The sequence below is a fragment of the Cyanistes caeruleus genome, chromosome 21 (genome assembly GCF_971803275.1).
Source record: "Cyanistes caeruleus chromosome 21, bCyaCae1.hap1.1, whole genome shotgun sequence".
Taxonomy (NCBI): domain Eukaryota; kingdom Metazoa; phylum Chordata; class Aves; order Passeriformes; family Paridae; genus Cyanistes; species Cyanistes caeruleus.
Window position 1 is genome coordinate 4,521,137 of NC_141721.1, and position 25,266 is coordinate 4,546,402.

Sequence of the window (25,266 nt, forward strand, 5' to 3'; positions counted from 1 at the left end):
AATATGGGGTGGGGTGAAAGAGAATTGCCAGGCTTCAGTTTCTGGAAAAGTACTGGGGCTCTTTGTAAGCACTTAGAAGATAAAAACCTCTGCAGATACTCAATTTTTTTACACTAAATCATGTCATATTTACCCATCTTCCTCCTGTGTGTTGTGAGGATTGAAGGAAGGGCAGGCATGATGTTTTTTAACATGGGTAAAGCTTTTCACATCCTCACAGGTGAGATTCTTACAAGTCGGGGAGAGAAAAGTCCCACAAAAAACCAAAAAACACACTCAGGAGATTTGTCAGCATTTACCCTGTGTATTCTCTTGGATCAGACACTAAAGAGACTCCTTAAAAAACCAGGATCCATCAGCTGGAGCTCAGAGTTCTTAGAACAGGTCAGGCTTAACTCTGGCATGGTTCAGGGGGGTTAATCCGTGTTGGAGGCAGAGGAAGGGACTGAAGTTTCCCAGAATTTCCTTTAAAAGTTGATGAATTTGCTCCCATCCTGTTCCAGCTGATGGGGGTGGGTTGGTAGATGCATAAAACAATTCCACAAACATTGGGACCACTTCCCAAAATCAGCAGTTTGGAGTTTGATTGGGGTATTTTGATGAAGGATGGAAACCACTCTGTCCCTCAGCAGAAAATGTTTCTTGGCCAGGGATGAACGTTGGATCTGTCTCACATTTCCATGCAGCTCCTGCCTCAGGTTGAGTAACTGATGTAACAGATGACACCTCGGGATCTCTGTAGCCATAATTTTAATGATCTCAGAGATATTTACCAATGTTTTCTACCTGTTCACTAATTACCTGCTACTGAGATTCTGTGCAGTGAAAGGTACCTGCCAAACTGTAGCCTGAATTACATTACTATTATTATTGTTGTTATTGTTACTGTTATTGTTATTATTACTATTATTATTTATTAGGCAAAGTTCTTGTTTGTGGCCCTGTTCTTTTATCACCCAAAATAAGTAGAGGCATTACTGATGAAAGAACAGATGTGCAATATTGACCTGGAGATAATCCCTTAAGGTATTTTTAACTTCTTATTGTCTCTGTTTGGTCTTCACTTGGAAGTAAATAATCAATTTATTTCTTCCACCATAGCAAAGCTTTATAAAAAAATCTTACCCATTTTCATTACAATCTATTTAAGTAGAACAGTGCCATTTGCCACACGAGCCAGAGTGGAAGGTCCCCAACTCCCAGCATCATTAAAAGCTCCAGCCCACAAGTTTGCAAACAAATAAATGTTTAATGGCATTGTATAATGGATTTACAGGTGTTAAATAGATTATTTTACACGAGGATTTATCGCTCTTCCAGCTCCTTTAGCAATTCGTCAAAGTGGGTGATGTACCATTTTGCTTTCTCCTTTACTTGCTTTCTGACTACGTTGCCTCCAAATCCAATGAAGCAATCCTGGAAAAACACAAGGAATGGGTACATGGATTATTGCCTGGAAGGAATGGAGTTCTCAGTAATTATGTTTGCTTTCAAGACTGGATATGAAAATCACGGTATTCCTCCCTGCCCTGTTTTCCTTCGCATGTTCATTTTTCAGATTTATTAACAATTAATTCTGCAGCATTTTGGTTGTTGGGGTTTTTCTCAGTGCCTTGTAGCTTCCAGATTGTCCAGATGTGAGATTTTACTGAGAATCTGATGTAAATGTGATGCAATTCAAGAGCAAGTACACATTGACTCATGCATGAGCATCCCACAATTACCCCTCTCCTGTTTATCTTACCTCTGTTTACCTCATCTGAGAGATACCAAAAGCAAACTTTAACCCTGTCCTCAATCATTAACCAGAGCAATCATCATTTCTACATCTCACAAAACCCCCTGCAGTGAAAGTGCAGGGTTTAAAATTTCCACTGCAGTGGGGGGTTTTTTGTTTTTTGTTTTTTTTCCTTGAGGTTTCCATCCTTAAACAAATCCTGAGATGCTTTGGGGTATTGGGGGACTTTTGTGTGGGGAAAGGAGCTGAAGGGGAAATGGAATTAAAATCTCTCCCTGGGACATGACCATTTATAAAAGTTGTCTTTCTGGTAATTTTTTTATTAAAGAATCCAAACCTCACTCTTCTTTTTCCCCCCAAGGATTTGCTCAGAAGGAATTCAGGATTTCTGTAATACTCACTCCAGGGGGGCAGGCTTCCATATCTGTAGCTCCATCTCCAATCATAACCACTTTCTTGAAATGGAACTGTTCTTTGAGATGAGTGATAACCTTCCCTTTCCCCCCTGATTCAGCTGTTGGTTGTGTTTCATCAAATCCTGCATATTCTCCTAGAAAACAGTGGAAGGACAAGTTGGAAATACAGGTATTTTCTTGTAAATGAAGGAACACCTCTGCCTGTGGTCTTGACTTCACTGCATGCAGTCCTGTAAAACTCCCAGCATCAGCATCCCAAAGAAATAATTCCAAGGTAAGTTTAAGACTGGGGTTTCAGCCAAGTCTTCAGTGAGGGGATTTTCAGAGAAAAACAGAGACCTGTGTGGGCAGTGCTGTCAATCCATTCCCAGCAGCTGTGGTGTGAACATCCCAAAGGCAGCACCCAGGATGATGCAGTGGAGGAAACCCTGAGTAACTCAGTACCTACAGCTCTTAGACCTCTCAGTACTTACTCTTAGCTCTTAAAGCTCTGCTGGGGAACTCTGGCTTAAAATCCAGAGCAGCTCTGCTGCTGGCCCCAAAGCCACTGAAAGGGAGGTTTGTGAGAGCAGCTCAGGTAAGGAGCTCTTTCACTTGAAGGAGCAGCAGAAAACAAAACTCTGCTCTCAGCAGCTGTGACAAGTTTTACCTTTGGCACAGCTTGCAATTAAAAAGTAACAGCAGCTCTGTTTCTTACATTGAGCTGGGTTTTGGTAAGGTTTTGTAATTTTCCTCCATGGAGTTAGCTGGATTGGTAACAGGACAGTGTCTGCAGCCCAGTATCTGACAGCTGGATCAGAAAAGTGCCATTAATGAGCAGAGAAGGGAGATTTGAGGGGACTCTCACCGTTGAAGTAAAACTTGAGCCTGTTGGCAAAGACGTTTGCTGTGGGAATGTTCAGCTGCAAGGCCACGTGTTCCACAATGCTCTGAAACCCCCCAGAGACCAAGAACACCTGAACCCCTCGTTGGTGGAGTCTGCTCACCAGCTCCCTGAGAAGAGACAGCACAAAGGTCAAATGAATCCTTCCTAAACCAGCTTGGTGCTATTCCAGCCTCATTTGGGTGTGTGCTGCTTTCCAGCTTCATCCATCTCTGCTGCCCAAAGCTTTTCCCTGTTTCCCTCTGTGCACACACCTGGCTGGAAACAGCTGGACAAAACCATCATTTCATTCCTCAACAACAAGCACTCCCTAAAACTGTTTTCTTTCCACTTTCACAATAGTTCCCTTCAACAAGTGAGAGCAGATGGTGTTCAAATTTTTTTCTGGAGTGAAAACAACGGCAAGAAAATGAATCTGGAATGCAGCAAAAAGCAGGGAATGAGATAAAACCACTGCTCCAAGATGCCAAGTGGGCTGAAAAGTGCCAAGTGCAAATGTTTTCTAGCTCAGAGTTGGTTCACCAGATGCTGGACATTGATGTCATCTTTAGAAGAGGACACCAGCTACAGAAAAGGAATCCAGAGATGAAGTGTGTGACCCCAGTGCATGTCAGCAGGACTTGAAGGCAGAGAAAAGTTTCAGGGATTTGGCTCCAGAGGCAGGAAGACCAACCTGCAGCAAGGGGAGCAGGGAAGGGGTAGCAGGAACAGCAGAAACACTAAAGACTGAAAAGCAAAGCAGAGGCTTAAAGCAGGACAGAGAAAAGGAGGAAGAAAGGGAAGGAATGAAAAGGAAAATCACGTGAAAATCAATGAACAAGGAAACTATGTTCTCTCTGTAGTTACCTCTAGCTGTCTTCTACAGAAAAAAGATAAAATACAAGCACAGGATCATCTAAAACTCCTTTTATATGCCAAAAATATTTTTCACTTGAAGCTATGGTCCGATTTTGTAGTAAAGAAATTATTTTCAAGTGTTAGAAACAATTCAAATAGGGAAAAAAATCCCCAGAGCTTTTCAGTTTAAATAGTTCATGTTCATTCCAAACCTCAGGACAAATGAATACACATATTTATGTGTGTTTGCTTAATGAGTATTTTAATGTTTTTAGGGACTTCAGAATGGGTAGCTCTGAGCAATGGATCCCCTAAACTGAGCCAGGGGTGTGACTGCACTCAGGAGTCGGAGAGAGGGAACAGAGTTACAGAATAGACCAAATTTAGGGAGCTTCTGAATCTCCTCCCAGTCCCATCACCCCTGAAAAACCAGTGGTTGAACAGATTCTTTCCTATTCCCATTTAATCCTCAAGCCAGGGTTTGGGCTTGGCAGCCAAGATGCCAGCTAGTACCTAAGAGTCTTTTCTTTTTCCATGGATGCTTAAGCACTTGCCATGGAGTCAGGCTCCTGATCCAAGCTCTGTACACGCCCAGCATGGAGATGGAGCAGGAAGGCAACACAAAACAGCTCTGTGGCCTTACAGCATCACTGATGACACAGAGTTTGGTTTATTTATTCCATCTGCTTCCTGAATACTTAGAAAAAAATTCAATTCTTCTTACCTTATTCCTGGAGTTAGCTGAGGTGGGTTGTCAGATATTAATTTCTGCACTTGTTCATAGGAGGGCCGGATGAGACCTAACCGTGCTGTGAGAGCTGCCTTGAATGTCACAGTGCCACCCATGGCTCTGCGGGTCCTGGGGGACAAAAAACCACATCAGGGACACTGCACCAGCTGAGCCTTCTCCCAGCAATGGAGTGACACAGAACCAGGTAAGAGAGGTTACACTGGATCCAAAGATTGGTGGTGTCCACTGCTAGGAGATCTCCAGGATGGGAGAAAAGTGGAGCAAAGGAAGATGGCTCCATTCCCTCTGTGATGCCATTCTGGGACCATATTCCTGAGCTGAATCTAACAAAGCTTTTGCTAACAGCTTCAGCTTGTGCTTTTCCCAGGCTCAGCCTCAGCGATGGGTTGGGAGCACTGTCCCCTCTCCTCCACCTCATGGTAAGGTTTCCTTGTTCACAGCAGGGTTTGGTGCTGTGCTTCTGCTTAGCCAAGTTAATTGATGAAAGCTGCTCTTAGTCTATCAAAATTATCATTAGAGAATTTATGCCAGGATACTTTTGCTGGGTGGCCTCACAATTCCCAAACCAAATTACTTCATCCTGCATTAACTCCACTCATTACCCCAACCCCTTTATAAACTGCAATAATCTACAACAGAGTCAAATGACTGTAAAGGATAAATTCCTGATCACAGACTAACCCCATCCCTGGCTAGTTTTGCCTGGCTCTGTGTGAGTTCCCCAGCCATACGTACATCTCTGCCACAGCATCCCCAACCCCACAGAACTTGGCGAGCTCGTCGATGCCCTCCTCCCTGATGACGGTGCTGTCCACGTCGAAGCACACGGCGTCGGCGCTGCGGAAGATCTCCTTCAGCTCCATCAGGGACGCCATCCTTTTGGGAGCCTTCTTACTGTGAGGGGACAAGATGAAGTCTTTCTCTGAGTGAGAGTAGTGCACTGTTTCCTGAGCCATTGGTGCTGCTGCTCTGGTGCGTGCGAGAAGGGCCGAGCACAGCATGCTCACGCCTTTTATCCCGGCCGGCATGGCGGTGGAGGTCTGGCTCAGCTGCTGATTTGCTCCCGCCTGTTGCTGCCTACTGATGGTCACCCCGTGCTCCAGGTGGGCTGTGGAGCCCTGGGCTGCTGCTGATTTGCTCCCTGCTGCCTCAGCCCATTGATGTTCGTGGGTTCAAGGTTGTAATCCTTGGCATTGGCTGAGGCACCAGGCTGCCAAGTGCTGTGTGGGATTGCAGGGCTCTGGTTCATCTCAGGGGGATCTTGATTGCTCATCTCTCCCAGGCTGGGGTGTCACAAGAGATGACAACACAAACAAGTCTTGCTGCAGGACACCCAGGCCCTGAGGATTGATTGCAAACTCTCCTAAACCTGTCAACGAGTGGTTGTTCCTGAATTGGGAAGGTTTAGATCCTTTTCTACATCCTCGTTAATAAAAGATCGGACCATTAACATTGGGGATTAGCCTTTTATGCATCCATCAAACCCTTGGCCTTTGAGAACTTCACTCAACCCATCAAGATATCATATTTTCCATAACAGTCCCTGACAAATGTTTATTTTCTACCCTTTTAGATCTGTCCACTTCAATCTATTGAACACTTCTGCAGATCAGAAGCTTAAGGACTTGAGTATCTCTCACTCATCCCCACCCGCCTTGTGCTTCATCCTTTCATAGGGGAATTAATTCACTGTGGGTTTTACTATCTACTAATCTATAATTTAGACACAAACAACACCTTCCTATTTATCTCACTTCTCAGATTTTTGTAGAAGTTTTTGTTTCTTCCAATCCCTCAAACATCTCTCGGAACATGTCTTGCATGATTGATCTGGGTTGTGGGTTCTTTTCCTGGGATAGGGGAAAAACACCATCAAACAGTGCATTCTTAAGAGTTATGGATGTCTTTATAACCTTTCATCTTTTGTTTTCCTCTCACTAATGGTCAAAGCAGGAACAAGAACCTTTGGGTTTATTCCCAGGATGCAGTGAATATCAGGATACGAAAGGCTTTATGAGAAATTCCCATCATCACTACAAATGTAGAGCACACCTCTCTTATCTGCTCTTGTGCACAGAATAAAAGAGAATGCTCCAATCTATCACTGAAAGGTGGAAATCTGTCTAAAGGAAACCACCCAGCCTGAGTGGTGAAACCTGTTGTGGACAGCCAGGAGCTGTATCTGCACAAGAGATTCTGAAGATGTCAACAAGCAAAGGACAGAGACAACAAGTGACATGAGAGGCACAGGCAGCTCTCAGAAAGGATTTTTTTGTGGGGTTTATTCTGCTACCTTTGAGGGTGGCACTAGAGGTGATATCTAAAAAAAGGGTTTTTACAGAGCCCCTCTGAGCTGCAGTCTGGCAGAACTCTGCCCTTGGTGCATGGACACACCATCAAACTCCAGCCTAGCCTCAGCATCATGACTAAAGCATTATTTGCTGCAGGACATGTGGGGGTTTATCTTCTTCTACAAAGACTGCACTGAATATGTAAGAAAAATAGTTATAAGCCATCAGCACAGCATAGAAAACAAAAGTGGCCGTGGACATCAAAACTTCCCTGTGGCAGAGCCCAGCTCTGAGGTAAGGCTTGGTGGGACAGAGGCCAGTTCTGAGGTCAGGCTTGGCACTGGCTGGGCAGGTGACATGTAAATTCCACGTTTACTTTGCTTTAGCCTTGACTCTGCCTGGACTGCAGAGCGCTGTGTTTGTGTTTGCAGTGAAATGTGCCGGTTTTCCAAGCAGCAGGGCCGTGATCCCAGGTCAGGTGTGACACTGGCGTCACGGCTGCACTGCAACAGTGCCACACCATGTGGGGACACTGCTCCGTGACGTGACTGCTCGCTGACAGCCGGGAATTTCGGCCTGGATACGCGGCTTTCACCTGTCCCAGAAAAATGTTATCTCTGTGAATGCATGCTGGGAGCGGGAATGATGAAATGTTCACGTTTCCTTCTCTCTGAAAGTCACATTTCCCGTGTTCCTTTCCCTGCTGCATGGGCCTTACAATGATGACATGAAAGCTGTGGTGGAGTTTGCACTTTGATGGACAAATAAAGAATTATTGTGGAGTCACAGTTGGAATTAAGCCTGTCCTCTCTTTATTGCAGGCAAGAACTCTTTGAAAATAGTTTCAAACTGTGGTTTATGTTGTCTAAAAATGAAAAATTAGAAGGGAAGAATTGCAAAAATCATCAGTATCAGAGCAAAAAGAATTGAAGTTGTGTAAAACCCTCCTATGGACAAATCTCAGCTGCAGTCAGGTAAAAACAATTTTGTATTCCAGAGTGGTCCAGGCCTGTGTAAGTGGCAGAGATTAATTATTCTAAAATGCAGAACATCTGATTGCTTAAAAGTGTAAAGTTTTAATGAGATGGGAAGAAAAAAGAAATTCCCACAAATGATGGTTCTGTTTCCATATGAAAAACACTGATAATGAATCTCTGATCATCCTACCACTGAATTTCAGGTAGGTAATCAATTCCTACCCTGAAAAACATGCAAGCAGCAAACATTTCAACAGGTCTAATATAAAATATCATGGGGGAAAGCTGGAAAGAAGATTATGGGGAAGAGAAGAATAAAGAAGTGACTAAAGAAGACAAAAGAGTGACAGAGAGAGAGAGGTAGGGTGAAACTTGAGATAAAGATGGAGAAAAAAGGAAATCACAAGGGAAAAGTGGAATTCCCGTGAGATCTCCTTGCCTCCAGACTATGAAGTGTTTCATTAGGCTGTTCTGAAAAAAAAATAAAGAAGACATTTTCACAAGAAATAATTCTCTTTCATAATAGACAGGGTGGAGTCACAAACAGGGGAATTATGTAAGAGCACATGGGAAAGGAAAACAACTGAAATCCTCTCTGTTTGCTGTCCCTTCAAAGAAGGGCACTTGCCTCACTGGGAAAAACTGCACCATCCTCTGTATCCACATGTAATGCAAACAGGAGCAGTAAGTGGTGCTCAGAACTGCAGGTGTTCTGGGGCTGCAAGGTTTTGATGAGTTCTCAAACCCTTCATTGTGACTAGACCTCCCTTGTTGTCATATTTCAGCTTGCAGAAGTGCTGCCACACTGCTACTTTGCATGATGATCACATTTATTGCTGTTAAAAATGAAGATTAAGTGAATCTTAATGGAATATTACCCAGCACTCAGGAATATCCTTGTTTGCAAACAATTTCTGATTTGCTTCCCCATTTAACATTGTATTGAACACTAACAGAGGTTCAACCACATCAAACTGTTTATTTTGCCTTGAAGGGAAACTGCTGCTCAGAGCAAAGGATTTGGAGAAAATAGTTCTTGAAAGTTTGTTCAGGACCTTTTCCTCCTACAGCTTCTAAGAACATTCCCAGGAGTGTTTCCATGGTATGAGTTTAAACAAACCACTTAATCCTCATTGTTTCCAGTTCTGTGTCTGTAAAATGGCAATAATACAGTGACACAGCTTTTCAGTGCTGAGCTTTCATCCTCAGAATTAGCAACGTTTTGAAAGCTTTAGGGGAAAGCTGATACATTTAAGCAGATTAGTTATATTTAAGCAAATTGTGTTTGTGTTTTATATAAGTTTTAGAAGTTCAACCCATCCGCCCATAACTTTCTGTGGTTTGCAGGGTGAGAATAGGAAGATTCAGTCCTTAATCTCCTAGGTTTCCTTCTTTTTTTTTTTTTTAGGTTTTTGTTAAACCTCCTGGGTTTCCTATTTCATTTGAGATTTTTTCTTTAACCTCCTGCTCAGCTTGTAAAGGCAGTGGCACAAAGCTGCCTGCAAGTCAAGAGATGAGCTGCTCGCAGCTCCACACGATTATCTGCACAGCAGTGCCTCACAGCGAACTCATTTAAGCACCTCGTGAAAAGCAGGTGAAAAAGGGCACAAGGAACCTGTTGGATGTTGACATCCACCTCCCAACTCTCCAATCCCCTCTCGCCTGTCCTGCCAAAATGCTGCTGCTCCCCCCGTGCCCGATTGCATCATTCATTCACGCCGCTGTTATAAAACAGGCACCACGCCGGTGCCGGACAGCACAGGCACAGGATCCTCCTCATTTTCCCTGCTGGAAAAACCCCCCCGGTGTCACGGATCTGCGAGCCAAACGCCAGCTCCTTCCGACCTGCGAGAAAACCCCGGTGCCGGTGACTTACAGGACTGAACCGGCCGTGGCTGCTGCTGCCGCTGGGACCTCCCGGCTGCGCCAGACAGGGAGGGATCAGCCGAGCCCTTCAGCGACACAAACCCCACGCACGGGCTGAGCTGGACGAGAGCCGCATTTTGCCTCTCCGGCCCTGATAAAGCGCTGAGTCAGGCAGGCCGGGGGGTTTGTTTGAGGCTCCGGCACACATGGAGCGGAGCAGGGCAGAGGAGGCAGCAGAGGTGTGACCTCCGCAGGGGAGGAGCCGCTCCGGGCGGCGCGGGGAGCTCGCTCTGCCCTCCCTGGGCACCGATGAACAGCGATCATCGGCAGCTTCTCCTGGCAGAAATCAGAGGCGAGACAGGGACGCTGTTTTCGGGAGAGAAGAGAGGATCTGTGAGCTCAGATCACAGAATCACTAGGTGGGAAGAGACCTTTAAGATCCTAGAGTCCAACCCATGCCCTAACACCACCTCAACTAAACCATGGCACCGAGTGCCACATCCAAGTCTTTTTTTAAAAACATCCAGGTGTTTTTTTTAACACATCCAGCACTTTATCTCTCTTTTAATAAAAAACTTTTCCCTAACATCCATCCTAGATTTCCCTTGGCACAATGTGAGACTGTGTCCTCTCGTTCTGTCAGCTGCTGCCTGGAAAAAGAGTCCAAGCCCACCTGGCTACAGGTATTTAAGATTGCAATATCTCCTCTTGGCTTAAGCTGTCAGTGCATCCCTGAGCAAAGTAACACACACAAATCACGTCCAAAGCTGGCAAAAGCTCGGCAGCAAAGGGAAAAGACATGGGAAAAAGCTCTGTGTTGCTTCCCTAAATGCAGTGCTGTCAAAAGCTGTGGAAAAATTGCCAAAGCTGCCCGTGCTTGTGTTTTGGCATCCCACGGAAGAGCTTCCCTCGCACACTGCCGTGGGTTGGAAAATGGAAGAGTGCCAGCCCAGGAGTTGTTTGGTTCAAGGTCAAGAAAAGCTGATTTAGCTGATTTAGCTGCTTTTGTTCACTTGTGCCAGGAGTCCTGTGACTGCTGCCCGTCTGTTTTGCACCGCTGGGCATGACCTCTTCTGCCATCCTGGCAGTGTCACCCCTCAAAATTCCATTTATTAATTAAAACAAATCACCTTTTGTGCCCCTCCTCCCTTTATGTGTTTTCAGAATTTCCCAGTACACGAGCAAATGTTGACAGGATCGTCTCCCAGTAACTTCTTGAGTCAGGAGAAGATGGGACCAAGCCCCTGTGCTGTCAAACTGGTGCCAGGGATCAGCAGCCTGCTGCTGTTTGTCAGCTTTATCATGGCAGGACAGGATGTTGTTTAAAGCAGATTTAGAAATCATTTCTGTGAATAAGGTTAAAGGAAAACCCATCTTGATAAAGATGAAAGAAAATGGCTTTTACTGAGAATCTCAGAGAGGTTTTTGCCAAGATAAGCAGCGCCTGGCTTGACTAAGAGAATTGCTGCTGAATATTTCATGAAGGATATTGCCTTTATTTGGCTTAGTTTAATGGACATGTTGGCTTTAATTTAGTTAAATATTTTGATTCTAACCTGGTGTGATCTATTGAATCCATAGGGCAATTTAAGTCTGGTAAGCATTTGCCCTTTATTTTTATTACACATAAAAAACAAATACACAGAACATTTCTACAGCTAAGACTGAAAACAGGAAGAAAAGCTTGTCTTGATAGCTGAAAAATGCTGCAAAATGGGAATTTAATGTGTAGATGCCGTGAGAAATGTTACTATAACATAAAACAACTATCCTGAGGAATGTGAGCCAGCAAAGAAACAGAGAGAGCTCTGCCTGGGAGCTGTAGGAGGATGCTCAGGAGTGAAAGTACAAACTTGATACAAACACAGCATCCAGCACTTGTACATCACTACAGAACCTCTCCATTTGTACAAAAAAGAAAGCAGAAACCACCTGCATGGAGGATTAGGATGTCTTTGAAAACAGCTTTTTCTTTTTTTATTTTCTCCCTCTTCTCCTGAAAAACCATCTCAAAACTAAATTTTCCCTTTATTTGCCTGCAGAAATAATTGCTCCCACAAACCTGAACCTGACCCACATCACTGCCAGCCCCACACAAGACAGGTGTTTTAAGATGGGCAATTCCTGCCTTTCCATAGGCATCAGCAAGGAAAATATAAAATACAACAAGCCTGCTGGGATGGGTTTGACAAGGCTGCCCTCTGCTGAGAACAGCCCTGAGAGGAGCAGGCAAAAAAGAAAACAAACCAGAGAAGCATGAGCAACAAAATATTTGACCTGGGAGTTCCAGAATCCAGGGCAGAGCTGGGGATCCAGGTGTTCTAACTGGACATTGCATCTCAGATATTTGCACAGCAGCCTCTTGAGTCAGGTTTGGTGTTTTGTTTTGTTATGGTTTCAGCATCCCAACAAAGTGCAGACAACATTTTAACAGAGTTTCAGAGCTAATATTGAAATGGCAAGTGTGATTCCCTGCATTTTGCAATGTTTAATGTTTATTCCTAATGATTGCAATCACAGAGGAGAAAGCCCAGCCACTCCACCGGAGTCAGCATCAAAATATTTCACAAGACACTGCTCAGCTGAACAAAAGGGCTCCAGACTTATAGGATGCCCAAACACCACCTAAAACATTAAAAAACCAGAATCCTAAGGATATCAGCAGCTGTCCTTTCCAGGGAGACAGACAGGCCACATGTGGGTGTCCTCCTCTCATGCACAACATGGCATTTTGCCCAGAAACCTGAGATCCTCATCCAAAGCAGGTGCCACAGCCTGCAGCCAAACCCAGCCGGGCTGCCCTGACACTTGACACTGACTTTTCTCACCAAGGTTCCCCCAAAACTCCTGTGCAGCAAAACTGGACCCTACAGCAGGCTCAGACTGCTCCTGGAGGTGGTGTGGAAATATGTCCAGCTCGTTGCATTGCTGAAGCAATCCAGGGCTGCATCCAGAGCCCCCTGCTGCAAAAAGTGGGATGGAGAGGTTTCATAGAATTCATAGGTTTTGACTGGAAGAGAACTTAAAGAGCATCTTGTTTCAGCCCCCTGCCATGGGCAGGAACACTTTCCACTACTCCAGGTTGTTCCAAATCCCATCCATCCTGGCCTTGCACGCTGCCAGCTTCTCTAGGCACCTTTATGCCTGGTGGGCGAGTGCTGAGGGAGGGTCTCTGCCTTCCCTGTACCAAATACTGACAAAATAATGGTCTCAGTTGTCCCTGTGGTCAGCACCACTGGAGCAGCTGGGCTACAGAACACTGGGAACTGCCTGGGGATTATTTTAGGGCTGGGACCTGCCCCATGCAACACCTGAAATAAGAAGAGGGTTGTGTCACAGCTGGTGTTGCCGAGTGCTCCAGTGGGTGTTTGAGGGCACAAGCCCAGATGGAGCAATTTGGGATCCAAACCTGGTGCAATCAGTGCCCGCAGGGATGTGAGGGACTGTGGCAGGAGCTTCTTCTCAAGCTCCTCTCCAGGGAAACTCACTCATCCCTCTGTTTCAGAGTCCAAAGACACAAATATTTAACTGTTTCCAGGAGTGAGCCCTGACAGGCCACGTAGAACAAACGTTTCAGCACCCATCAATATTGTCTTGACAATATTTCTGGTTTTATTCTACACGAAACCTCGGCGTGGCCTTGGGAGGGACCATCCCTACCCTCAGAACTTCTGGGAGAGATTCAGCCCAGGAAAGCCTCGGCTAGAGGGGATGCACTGAAGGCTATGAAAGCCCCGGTGCCCTAAACATCAGCTTGTGCGTTATAAAGACGAGTTTTGATTAACCTCAACCCCGAATTTAACCAAGAACCATTGATTATTAATCCAGTCCACTTAACTATTAATTCTATCGGTCTAATGTGAAATCACGGGGTTTAATTATTTATTCTCAAGGTTCTACGGAGCTGCTGGGGGCGTCTGTGACATGAGAGGTCGGATTAAGCACGGACAATCCCTCCCCGCATCGCTCCTCACCCCCGCACAGCCCAGTCTGAGGGCGGCGCCATGCCCGCCCCTCAGCGTCGGGGCAGGGGCGGGACTGAGCGGACCGACAGGCATTGCAGCCAATGAGAGCACGGCTGGCCCTCCATTGAACCAATGAGAAGCCGGAACGCCTCAGCGGCGGGAGCACCCGAGATGAGCGACAGGTATTCTAGCCAATAAAAATGCAGCATCGCGCCGGGGGACCAATGGGTGAGCCTGGAGCGTTCTAGAAGGGGCGGACGGTAGGCGGGGCCGCGCTGCCCCGCCCGGCGCGGCTCAGAGCGGAGCGCAGTCATGGCGGTGAAGGCGCTCAACCCCAAGGCCGAGGTGGCCCGTGCCCAGGCCGCGCTGGCCGTCAACATCAGCGCGGCCCGCGGGCTGCAGGACGTGCTGAGAACCAACCTGGGGCCCAAGGGCACCATGAAGATGTGAGGGAGCACCCGCGCCTCTCGCCGCGGGTGGGGTTGGGGGGGAGCGCGGCTGAGGGGAGGCGTGAGGGGAAGCGGCGGAGGGCCGGGATGTGGGGAAGGGAACAAAGGCGGAGGCAGGCGGGGTGAGTGGCGGAGGGGTGGGGGGGAGCGGCGCGGCCCCCGCGTGTTTCGGGGCCGGGGGTAGATGGATGAATGGATGGGGAAGGAGCCGGGCGGGCCCGCGGCCTCACACGTGTGTTGGGGCCGGGGCGCTGCTCACCCGGCCCGTGCCGCCCGCAGGCTCGTGTCGGGGTCCGGAGACATCAAACTGACCAAAGATGGCAACGTGCTGCTGCAGGAAATGGTGAGCTGGGGCCGGTCCTCGCACGGGGATTTAGGGAGGGACGAGCGCCTTTTGGGTAAGGGGGAATCGCGTCCCCCGCTGCCCCACCCACCCTTACCTATTGAAAGCAAAATGTCTCTTGGGAGGGGAGTAAAGAAGTAAGTGCAGGTTAAGGTAATACTGTATTTTTAACAAAAATAATGTTAAAAATAAAAATGGTACCATATGAAGTAATAAAATAACCAGCTAAAGGAGTAGCAAACCAATTAAGGTAAAACATTAGAACATCACCTTCAATTCTTTCGTAGCTGATCTCAGATTTTTGTTTGCTGTACCACTGCAGTGAAACTTAACTGCTCAGCTTCTTATTTTTGTCTAGCAAATCCAACACCCCACAGCCTCCTTGATAGCAAAAGTAGCAACAGCACAAGATGACATCACTGGAGATGGCACCACCTCGAATGTCCTCATCATTGGAGAGCTCCTAAAGCAGGCAGATCTTTATATTTCTGAGGTATGTATGAAGTGTTTCATTTGTAGGTGGGCAAGTTAAAACCTTCACTGAGACTCCTCAGTGTTTTGGTTTTTTTTAATGTTTAATGGGAGTGGAACATAAATATATTGTTCTGCTTAAACTGAAAAGTTGTAAAAAGGGGGAAAAGCTAGAAAAGAGGACTTAAAACTTGTTCAGAATCAAACTGACTTGTTGTGGATACTGTAGCCTTTAAGGTTTTATGTGATACCTGCTGTTACTTTGTTTTTCGTGAGTCAAAACACTTCCAGTGTTAAAAAGGAGCTCCTTCCTGAAGGCAGGTAAACATGGATATTGCACAGCGAACACCCAAGTGTGCTTTGTAGTTCCCTTGGTTTCAGTTCTGTGCTAAATTAATCTGTACTTTTCCTCTGCATTGGAAGGATTTGCATTCCTTTTATATGTATTCAGAAGGACAGAACACCTGGCTTGTGTAGCATACTCCCTGTGTTTTGCTATTCCATGGAATGTTGAAAACACTGGTTCTGTTTGTGGAAAAAGGACCATTTTGTCTTCCATTGTCCAATGATTTCTCTTCCCTTGCCTTAGGGTTTGCACCCTAGAATAGTAGCAGAAGGATTTGAGATTGCCAAGGAAAAAGCACTTGAGGTTTTGGAGCAGGTCAAAGTGTCCAAGGAGATGGACAGGGAGACCCTCATTGATGTTGCCAGGACATCCCTCCGGACTAAAGTCCATGCTGAGCTTGCTGACATCCTGACAGAGGTGAGTGTCCCTGTCCCCTGTGCCTCTTTGTGTGAAGAGATCCAGCTTATGAATGTGCTGGGATGATAATTTGAAGTGTGAAAGATGTGAGCTTGCAAGACTGATGGTCATTTTGGGATGTTTTCCTCCCCTGTGTTGCAGGCTGTGGTAGATTCTGTCCTGACAGTCAGAAAACCAGGTGAGCCTATTGACCTGTACATGGTGGAAATCATGGAGATGAAACACAAATCAGAAACAGACACAACGTAAGTCAGGAGCGTCCTTGAGCTTCAGTTTAATGGGGCCCTGAGGGGTTTTGGTTTCTCTTTACTGTGTCCTGAAGCTCCCACTATAAAAGTTGAAATACAGATTTCAGCCAAGAATATCTTGCCAGAAGTTTCTCAGTCACTGGACTTGATTCCTTGATAAATTTATCAAATAGTAAAGAACAATACTGGCTTAATGATGTTGGATAAATATTCTTTTTTCTTAGTGCCTGTGGCTTGATGATGCTTTAGGTTGGCATCTGTTAAATACAAAGCAGCACTTGATAAATGGAAACTGGGATTGGATATTCCATAGGATTTCTGTTTCCCTCAGTGCATGGATGAATTCTGCACTAGCTTTCCTCAGTAGCTGATGCAGTCAGACACCATGCCAGAGCAAATTCCTTTTTTCCACTGTGCCTGGTGTGCTTTTTTATGGGAAGGGGCATGCCCTTGGAAGGGGAACACATCATCCATGTTCACTGCCAGCACGAGTGCCCAGGCAGTTTGGGTTGGACCAGTTCCATTCTCTCCATGAAATCCTGGATTTGTGTCCATTGACAGCCAGAGTGGTTTTTAATCCTGCAGGCTGATCAGGGGGCTGGTTCTGGATCATGGAGCTCGCCACCCTGACATGAAGAAAAGAGTGGAAGATGCTTTTGTTCTTACCTGCAATGTATCTCTGGAGTATGAGAAAACGTGAGTACACAGCAAATGGACTTTTATTTAAAGTGTGCTTAAATACCAACCAAGGCTGTGAAGGTGAAAGGTGATGTCCTTTCTGCAGCCCTTTTGGGAAAGGTGGTACATGGAAAGATCTCTGAGAGGCAGAGCTTCACTTTATTTTCACATTGTTGTGTAATCACAGAAAGGTTGAAAGTCCTTCCCTTTTTGGGCATAATTTGATATCCTAGAGCAAACACATTGATACACTTCAGAGTTTTCTCAGCTTCAAGTGTCTGCCTTATTTTTTGAAGTGGAAAATCTCTGAACTAGAAAGCAGGAACAGCAGTGTGGGTTGGGAGGACTGGTTTGGTTTGGGTTGATTTCTTTAGAATTGGGTTGAATTCTTTAGAATGTTACTGAAAGGCCCATTCTTTATGCTCAAGTTTATTTCTACTGCAGAGAGGAAGTTTTCTCACCCCTTTTTTGTGGGTCTTTCTCCCCTTCAGAGAGGTGAGCTCTGGATTCTTCTACAAAAGTGCTGAGGAGAGGGAGAAGTTGGTGAAAGCAGAAAGGAAGTTCATTGAAGACAGAGTCAAAAAAATCATAGAATTGAAAAAAAAAGTCTGTGGCGACTCAGACAAAGGATTCGTTGTGATCAACCAGAAGGTGAGATGAAGAGAATAACTGAAGATTATTTGAAGTGCTGACTTCCTTGTGTGACTCACCTGGTACAGAATTAGCTAAATTTAGGCTGATACTTCTGAATATAATGTACAGTTCCTACCTGAGATCTTTGAGCCTTGAAGAAGAATTTATTAGTGTCAGAGTGAGAGAAGGTGTTTTCAGCTTTGTCCTTATGCTGATGGTGACTTTCTGTTTCCAGGGAATTGACCCATTTTCCTTGGATGCCCTTGCCAAAGAAGGAATAGTTGCTTTGAGGAGAGCTAAAAGGAGGAACATGGAAAGGTCAGTTTTGGGGAGAGGAGAGGGTACAATAACCTGCTCTTCCAAACTGAGACACTGAGTCTGACTTAAATCCATCTTCAAAGACTAAAATTCCACTTCAACAGAAGAGCCTTAATTCTACAAGTTAGTTTTTTTAAGGGCTCTTCCATGAACAAAACCTAACTGTTCCAAGCCTAGGCTCTGTATGCTGAAATATTACACTTATTGTCAGTGACTTTGGGTTTTATTGAACACAAAGCTGAGCTGTGCCTGTTCTCTGTCAGACTGACCCTGGCCTGTGGTGGCACTGCCATGAATTCTGTGGAGGATCTCACTCCTGACTGCCTGGGACACGCAGGGCTTATCTATGAGTACACCCTGGTGAGTGTTTGAAGAGTAAAGCTGGAGTATTGAAATAAAATACTTAAAATCCACTTCCACGTGAACATCTGTCTGGATGTTTGCTCCTGCCATAGACTGAGAAAATTGAAATAAAGTTCTGCTTCTCATCATTTCTTGAAGTGCTGTCAGTGCAGAACCGAGCCTGAAAGCATCCAGTTTATTAATTTGTGTACACATTGCTGAGGCAAGAGGCTGAGAGGCAAACATGACCCCGTTTTCCACAGGGAGAGGAGAAGTACACATTCATTGAGAAGTGTGAGAACCCCCGCTCGGTGACCCTGCTCATCAGGGGCCCCAACAAGCACACGCTCACCCAGATCAAGGATGCAGTGAGGGACGGGCTGCGGGCTGTGAAAAATGCCATTGAGGATGGTGAGTCCCCTCCCTGTTAATCCACAGGACCTGTGGAAACTCAGCTCAAAGTTAGGGAATTCTGTATCAGCTCCCTTGCTTCCTGCTCCAGTCCAAGCCTGAGCTCAGTGTGAGGTGATTTATAGTTCTGTGGTTGATACCCATGTTAAGTACTCACCTGTTCAGGTGCAGGATATGGAGGGAAGAGATCAAACTACACTAAAAATGAGCTGTTTAAACTGGAACAGGTGTTTTTCCCTTGCAGGATGTGTGGTGCCAGGAGCAGGGGCACTGGAGGTCGCAGTAGCCAATGCTCTTGTGAAACACAAACCCAACGTGAAAGGAAGAGCCCAGCTCGGAGTGCAGGCTTTTGCTGATGCTCTGCTCATCATTCCTAAGGTAAAAGGAGTTCCTGGGTGATAAAGTAGCTTTAAAGCACACACAGACTCACTGATTTTTCTGCTGGAGGGCTCTGTAATCAGCAAAATGAAGCCAGTCCCTTTGTTCTGTGCCAGGTGCTTGCTCAGAACTCGGGATACGACCCCCAGGAGACGCTGGTGAAGGTCCAGACAGAGCACATGGAGTCGGGGCAGCTCACTGGGGTTGATCTCAACACTGGTAAGGACTCCTCAGCCACAGGGTGATGCTCCAGTAAGAATCTGGCTCAGCTTTGAAGAACAGAGTGCTCTGAATGCAGGAAGTTTTACCTTTATTGATAAAAAGCTGCACAGAAGCCTTGGCAGTCAGGCTGCTGTAGTTGAGTGTGTTCTGATTTGAGGTTTTTAGCACAGGGCTGGATGCAGTGAGTTGTATCAGATGTCAGCCAGCAGAAAGCCTCTGTGTGAACTGGTTGTTTAAAGGCTGCCTCACTTCTGTTGCAGGAGAGCCAATGGTGGCTGCAGCAGCTGGAATCTGGGATAATTACAATGTCAAAAAGCAGCTGCTTCATTCATGGTAAGGCTGGCAGTATTTAGCTTCTAACATTACTCTGCGTGTGTTTAAGTGATGTGGAACTGGAGATCCCATGTACAGGAACGTGTTTCGAAACACAAAAATTAATCTCTTTGGCAATTGTAACAATATTTCTTTGCTGTTTCCCTGTTTCCAGCACGGTGATTGCCAGTAACATTCTCCTGGTGGATGAAATCATGAGAGCTGGGATGTCCTCCCTGAAGGGCTGAGCTGGAGCTGCTCCCTGTGGAAATTCTCCAAGGAATCCACCCCAGGGCCCTGTCCTTGGCTGTGGTGGGTGTCCCAGCACCAGAAGTCACTCTGCCGTGAGGGGCAGCCCCTTTGGTAACAGGGCCACCCAAAATCTCAGCAACTTAATCAAAGATTTGGCTCTAAAAAGGAGTTACTTATTTTTTATTTCACTGAACTGTGTGGCTGCAGTTGCTTTCCATTTTTTGCCCAATAAACTGTTCTGTTCTGTGCTTTGGCTGTCTGTTTTTCACCCTTCAAGCCCTCCAGAACATTCTGCAGTGGGGGGCTGCATTCCTGAGTCCTACTTAGGGTAATTTTGTGAAATTACTGCTCAAAAGATACTCTGGGAACAGGGTGGGATCAGCTCTGGAATTTGTTCAGTAAATTAAAAAAAAAAAATGTTGGATTAAGGCAATCACTTAAATAGTTTTGTACTTGCTTGTGAATTGAGTTCAGTGCAGAATGGGTTGAAGGGGGTGTGAAGGAGCTGTCTTAGGGGGTTCATTTTTAACACTGGTGCTTCTACATTAAAGCATTTATGGACAACGAGTGCCAGAGCAGGTCTAGGCAGAGCTTTCGGTGGGTTTGTGGCAGGGGAACAGACTCCTGCCCTCTGGAATGGCTTGTGTTAAGAGCAATCTCCTTCCCCTGTCACACGCGATGCCCAATGACCATAAACGAAACCTTAGAAAAAAACATAAACTCCCCTAAACACCAATAAACCCCTTGTGGAGGAAGCCAGGCAGCTCTAACCCCGTGCGCAGCCGGGCAGGGACAGAAATCCTTTCCCTGCAGCGCCCCGGAAGCGCTTCCCGAGCCCGCAGCAGCTCCGGGTCGGGCCCGCGGCTCCGGGATGGGAAGGGCGGCGGGGCTGGTGCTGCTGTGCTGCGGGCTGCTGGGGGCTCAGCGCGGTGAGAGCCCCCGGGATCGATCCCCGCTGCTGCTCCCGCAGCCAGGGATCGCTCCCTTCCCGAGAATGCGATTTGGAATGCTTTGAGCCGTACAGACACCGGGCGCTGTCACCCCTTGCAGCACACGCAGGGATATCCCGTCAGTAGCTGCGCCTCGCTGATGTTTAAAAATGAAACTTGTATTGAATTTCTCCCTTTGCAGCGCTCGGAGAGGATGGGAGCATGGTGCAGCTGCCCGGAGGCAGCTTCCAGATGGGATCCAGCTCCCCGCAGAGGAGCGGCGAGGAGGGGCCGGTCAGGGAGGTGACAGTGAAGCCGTTTGCTCTCGACAAACACCCGGTGACAAACAGGGACTTCAGGTGAGCCCGCCGAGCCTCAGGCGGCTGTGGGCAGGGGACAGGGGCAGCTGTGGTGCCGGCTGTTCTGGGGCTGCTTCCTGAAAGCCAATGCTTGGATGCTCACTGGAAAAAAATGTGTCTGATGATAGTAAATCCCTCCCACAGTGTGATCTGTGCAATCTGAACCATCTTGGCAGTGTAGCTTGCAAACATATTGTATTTCATTTCATTTTTTTTTCCTTTTTCCTCTTCTTCTTTCCTCTTTTTTTATTCTTCTCTTTCTAATCTTCTCCTTTTCCTCCTTTTTTTCTCCTCTCCTCCTCCTCCTCCTCTCTTCTTCCTCTCTTTTTCACACTCAGAATCACCAGGTTGAAAGACATCTTCAAGATCATCGTGTCCAGCCCATGCTCTAACACCTCCACTAAACCATGGCACCGAGTGCTACATCCAGTCTTTTTTAAAACACATCCAGAGATGGTGACTTCTCTTCCTCCTTTCCCTTTCCTCTCCCTATTCTTCCCCTCTCTTCTTCCACTTTTCTTCCTCTCTTCTTCTCCCCTTCCACCAACAGCAGCCACAGGTTTTATTGGCTTTTAAAGGATTTTTTTCTCTCTGCAATTATGGAAACCTGAGAGTGCAAGCTGAGTTTACCTAACAGGTAATATAAAAAGTATCAAATCTGTGCAAAGATGCACACTGGACTGTTTTATCTGTTAAATCTAAATCAAACCATCTGGAGCTGGGGGGGGCCTGTAAGTTTTGTACTTTTTGCCTTGCTCTGAACTCATTGCATGAGCAGATTTGTAAGGCAGAGCTTAAAGAACTCTTACCCAGAGCATATTGTATTTATGCTAGGGAGTTTGTTAGAGAAAAGAAATACAAAACAGAAGCAGAAGCATTTGGCTGGAGCTTTGTCTTTGAGGATTTCGTACCTGAAGAGCTGAAAAAAAAAGTCACCCAAAAACTGGAGGTAAATCTGAATCCTATAAGTTTGGTGTTGCTTTTCCACTGAGGAGCAGCTGCCTCTTTGCAGAGTCTGGCTGTTCTCAGAGGTTTTTCTTTAGTCTGGGGTTGTTTTGCTTTTGAACCTCAGCAGGATTGAGCTGGGGTTGATTCATGTGCTCCTCTGTTTCCATGCTCTGTGAGCTGTCAGTCTGGACTCCTGGGAGCTGGAAGTAAAATGTGTTTCAAAGTACTTCAGTAATCCAACTTTAAAATAGAAAAGCTGAACAGCATGAGCCTCTTGATCTATTTTCACTTTTAAAAGCAGATGCCTCTGCTCTGTGGGAAAGCAGCATCCAAATGTCTGTGATAACCCAGCTCAAACTGCAGCATTTCCCAGACTAACACACCCTGCTGGGGGATGGTGTCACCAGTCCAGGTGTCACCAGTTCACCTTTAATCTGGTGTCAATTCTTTCCCCAGTCAGCCCCGTGGTGGCTGCCCATTGAGAAGGCATTTTGGAGACAGGTGAGTAAAACCCTGGTGTGGTAAAACCCTGGTGTGGTAAAATCCTCCCCATGCTGGGAGCTCGTGTGTTGTGTGTGTGTGTGCTGAACTTTATTGACCAAAAATAGGTGAAAAAACATTTCCCATCCTTTCATCTCTTCCACCCTTATTCCCTTTGTAATGAAAATTGTATAAAATTAATCCAAATCTGCTTCAACCTCTCCCAGCCCTCAGGCCCTGGCTCCAGCATAAAGGACAGGCTGGATTACCCAGTGCTGCACGTGAGCTGGAACGATGCTCAGGCCTTCTGTGCCTGGAAAGGGAAGCGGCTCCCGTCGGAGGAGGAATGGGAATTCGCTGCCAGGGGAGGACTGGAGCGTACGTAGCACAAACTCTGAGCTTTCCCAAACCAGGCATGGTGTGGTGTTAGTCCCACCACAGTTAACCTCCCTCCAGGGATATTTTCAGATGTTAATCTGGCGGGGTTTGAACCACCTCTTTTGGCTTGAGAGTGTAATAATAATTAATAGAGTAAATTAATAAAACCTCAGTATCTCAAGCTGAGCAGAAAAGGATAATCCTAAAAGCCTGGTTGGAGTGACCCAGGGCTAACAAGTGTCTTTTCCTCCCTGGCAGAAAGGATCTATCCCTGGGGAAACAAATTCCAGCCAAACCGTACAAACCTGTGGCAGGTAAGATCCTAAAAATCATCCCATCCATGCTGGGCTCTCCTCAGAGTGGGGCCTTACTCAGCCACTGAGTGAAGGTGTCCTGGGAAACACTGTGGCTACTGAAATGGAGCTCCTGGGGGTTGTGAAAACACCCCCAGAGTGTTTTTGTCAGGCTCAGCCCATCTTCCCTGGGAAACCAGGATTTTACTGCTTCTAAAAATTCCTGCATAGATTTGTTTGAAGAGGGAACTTGGGACAACTTCAGGTGGTTGATCTCTCTTGACCAGCACAAATTCACCCCAGAGAGTTGTTTGCCTACTTGAAGTGTGGCACGGCCCTGTGGAGAGCAGGATTTGGGGTTGTTTCTGGGTGGGATCTTTGCTGAGAGTGATCTCTGTTCCCCCAGGGTGACTTCCCTCAGGGGGACACGGCTGAGGACGGCTACCACGGCGTCTCCCCGGTGACAGCCTTCCCTGCCCAGAACAGCTACGGTACAGAGCACCCTCAGCCTGCTTTGGGGATGGCATCTGCTTCCTAAATTAATGTTAATTATCAAATCCTGGAGCTGGGCAGGGTTTCAGATGTGTGAGATCTGGAGTAGAGTAAGTGAGCCCAGGAAAAGCATTGATGGTTGGTGCTGGAGTTGGCTGAGGTGAATCTGCTGCACTTTAGGCACCACACCACCTCCTTTCAATTAAAATTGGGATATTTTGCCACTCAGTGGGATGTAACAAAAATTCCAAGGACATTGTCTGACTGCTATGTCCTCATGCACATGGGAAATGATGACACATTGAAGTTTGAAATGCAGTGAGGAATTTGAGTGATGCTTTGAATGTTGTGCCCCTTTCCATACACCAAATTCGCAGCTCTTGCACACCTGCTCTCTTAATTCTGACACAAAACCCTCTCAGGGCTCTATGACCTACTGGGAAACACCTGGGAATGGACAGCATCAGAATTCCTGGCTCCAGGAAGGGCATCCAGGGCTCAGAACATGCAGGTGCTGAGAGGGGCCTCATGGATTGACACTGCAGATGGCTCTGCAAACCACAGAGCTCGTGTCACCACCAGGTAGGTCTGGCTAAAGCCCAGGTGCTGCTGCAGAAGGATTTGCTCTGGGTTGGTTTTATTTCAAAAGATGTTTTTTGTTCTTAAACAATTTTTTTGAGAAGCAGTTGGCAGAGCACACTACAAATACGGCTAAAAACACCCCTGCTATAAATCCATTCCTAAATACTTCTCAAATCATGTGTTTTCCAGCAGGTATTAATAATTAAATGCTTTCTTCTAAGTTATTCAGGGGAAGTGGAAGATGTTTCTAGGCTGTTTCTAGCAGGTCACATTAGGGTTGTAAGCAACACATTAGGGTTATGAGTGTTGTAACATATTAGGGATTAGGATTAACTAGGATGGATCCCTAATTTTTGGGTGTTTTTATTCCCTGTGAGGATGGGGAACACACCAGACTCTGCCTCTGACAACCTCAGCTTCCGCTGCGCTGCCGACATCCCGCCCGTCCCAACCTGGAAAAGTCGGAGCAAACCCGAGCTCTGAGGGCTCACTGGGAACACCTGAGGCGTTTTCTCCTGTGGAGATCAACAGTAACCCCCAGCTGTCACTTCCATAAAACCCCAGTTGTTTTTAAAATTAAAAATAATTTCAACCTTTTCAGGGCTGGGATGTCTGGGTGGGAGCAGTGTTTGGGATGGCAGGAAGGGGGGTTTGTCTTTAGTGTCCTTTTGGTGTGGGAGATACTGCAGCTCTCCTGTTGCTGTCCATGTAAAGCAGAGGGTAAAGCATGGGGGGGCCAGAGCTGCTCTGACCTCCAGCCCCAGAGGGGACACCCACAGCCCCCTGTGACCAACAGTGTGGGGCTGTCAGGGGGGAGGTGATGGGGACACATCCCTGGAAAGAGCAGTCATAATCAGTCCCCACTCCCTTGGGAAGTCCCAGCTTTGGGGCAGTGCTGAGCCTTCCCAGAAGTAAAACAGGGCATTTGAGTAGTGACAAAATGATGTGTGTGACAGATGATACAAACCAGTGCCCCCAGCTCTCCCAGGAGTTACAACCAGCACAAACTCTCCGTGCACGAGCTCTGCACCAAACCTGGTGCCACAAGGGTGGGCAAGAACACTGCTCAGGGATCTCTTATCCACCTCTGACTGTCCCAAAAAGCCACTGCAGGTGCCTGAGGGCTGAGCCTTTCCCATGGAGAGCTGCAGCTGGTTCTGGCTCTGTTAAAAGGTGGCTTCTGCAAACCTCTTCTTCCAGTGGGACACACCCCAGGAGAAAATTATTTGCTGGGTTTGTATTTGCACCAGTCCTGAGCCCA

General features: G+C 46.6%; 3 protein-coding genes, 1 long non-coding RNA gene and 2 other non-coding genes across 8 annotated transcripts; 5 read left to right on the forward strand and 1 right to left on the reverse strand.

The window, feature by feature from the left end:
- Positions 1–1,229: 1,229 nt before the first annotated feature.
- PSPH (phosphoserine phosphatase) lies at positions 1,230–10,055 on the reverse strand. Of its 2 annotated transcripts, XM_086859577.1 has the most exons (6): positions 9,770–10,055; positions 5,361–5,519; positions 4,599–4,733; positions 3,002–3,147; positions 2,140–2,288; positions 1,230–1,416 (listed from the first exon to the last, which is right to left on the reverse strand). In XM_086859577.1, the coding sequence occupies exons 2-6, from the start codon at positions 5,498–5,500 to the stop codon at positions 1,306–1,308; spliced, it is 681 nt and encodes a 226-aa protein (XP_086715703.1). In that variant the 5' UTR covers positions 5,501–5,519; positions 9,770–10,055; the 3' UTR covers positions 1,230–1,305. The 2 variants fall into 2 exon arrangements, with proteins under 2 accessions (XP_086715703.1, XP_023794957.2); XM_023939189.2 differs by lacking the exon at positions 9,770–10,055 and having other exon boundaries at positions 5,361–5,626.
- Positions 6,568–7,711, forward strand: LOC147649616 (uncharacterized). The gene is made up of 2 exons (XR_015278531.1): positions 6,568–7,210; positions 7,348–7,711. It is a non-coding gene; the product is annotated as an uncharacterized LOC147649616 (long non-coding RNA).
- A 3,892-nt stretch (positions 10,056–13,947) lies between the features above and the next one.
- On the forward strand, positions 13,948–19,792 carry CCT6A (chaperonin containing TCP1 subunit 6A). Its single transcript, XM_086859578.1, has 14 exons — positions 13,948–14,170; positions 14,453–14,516; positions 14,875–15,009; positions 15,577–15,750; positions 15,892–15,995; positions 16,584–16,694; positions 17,168–17,327; positions 17,545–17,627; positions 17,891–17,987; positions 18,233–18,380; positions 18,625–18,758; positions 18,875–18,977; positions 19,241–19,313; positions 19,468–19,792. The coding sequence occupies exons 1-14, from the start codon at positions 14,037–14,039 to the stop codon at positions 19,538–19,540; spliced, it is 1,593 nt and encodes a 530-aa protein (XP_086715704.1). The 5' UTR covers positions 13,948–14,036; the 3' UTR covers positions 19,541–19,792.
- Positions 15,322–15,453, forward strand: LOC111937988 (small nucleolar RNA SNORA22). The gene has a single exon (XR_002868821.1). It is a non-coding gene; the product is annotated as a small nucleolar RNA SNORA22 (small nucleolar RNA).
- On the forward strand, positions 16,331–16,467 carry LOC111937987 (small nucleolar RNA SNORA15). Its single transcript, XR_002868820.2, has one exon. It is a non-coding gene; the product is annotated as a small nucleolar RNA SNORA15 (small nucleolar RNA).
- Positions 19,793–20,372: 580 nt separating the features above from the next.
- SUMF2 (sulfatase modifying factor 2) lies at positions 20,373–24,601 on the forward strand. 2 transcript variants are annotated; one of them, XM_023939192.2, is made up of 9 exons: positions 20,373–20,473; positions 20,676–20,832; positions 21,667–21,781; positions 22,237–22,281; positions 22,488–22,638; positions 22,897–22,952; positions 23,338–23,422; positions 23,846–24,005; positions 24,383–24,601. In XM_023939192.2, the coding sequence occupies exons 1-9, from the start codon at positions 20,416–20,418 to the stop codon at positions 24,486–24,488; spliced, it is 933 nt and encodes a 310-aa protein (XP_023794960.2). In that variant the 5' UTR covers positions 20,373–20,415; the 3' UTR covers positions 24,489–24,601. The 2 variants fall into 2 exon arrangements, with proteins under 2 accessions (XP_023794960.2, XP_023794961.2); XM_023939193.2 differs by lacking the exons at positions 20,373–20,473; positions 21,667–21,781 and having other exon boundaries at positions 20,530–20,832.
- The last annotated feature ends 665 nt before the right edge of the window (positions 24,602–25,266 follow it).

Bases quoted from the DNA above. Each gene is read 5' to 3' on its own strand.
- PSPH (XM_023939189.2), bottom strand. From the start codon at position 5,626: ATGCTGTGCTCGGCCCTTCTCGCACGCACCAGAGCAGCAGCACCAATG. The intron at 4,734-5,360 runs GTACGTATGGCT...TTTGTCCCCCAG, and splicing joins GGGGATGCTGTGGCAGAGAT to GACCCGCAGAGCCATGGGTG. The intron at 3,148-4,598 runs GTAAGAAGAATT...GTCTCTTCTCAG, and splicing joins CAGCTAACTCCAGGAATAAG to GGAGCTGGTGAGCAGACTCC.
- CCT6A (XM_086859578.1), top strand. From the start codon at position 14,037: ATGGCGGTGAAGGCGCTCAACCCCAAGGCCGAGGTGGCCCGTGCCCAG. The intron at 17,988-18,232 runs GTGAGTGTTTGA...CGTTTTCCACAG, and splicing joins TTATCTATGAGTACACCCTG to GGAGAGGAGAAGTACACATT. The intron at 18,978-19,240 runs GTAAGGACTCCT...CTTCTGTTGCAG, and splicing joins TGGGGTTGATCTCAACACTG to GAGAGCCAATGGTGGCTGCA.
- SUMF2 (XM_023939192.2), top strand. From the start codon at position 20,416: ATGGGAAGGGCGGCGGGGCTGGTGCTGCTGTGCTGCGGGCTGCTGGGG. The intron at 22,639-22,896 runs GTACGTAGCACA...CCTCCCTGGCAG, and splicing joins TGCCAGGGGAGGACTGGAGC to AAAGGATCTATCCCTGGGGA. The intron at 24,006-24,382 runs GTAGGTCTGGCT...ATTCCCTGTGAG, and splicing joins AGAGCTCGTGTCACCACCAG to GATGGGGAACACACCAGACT.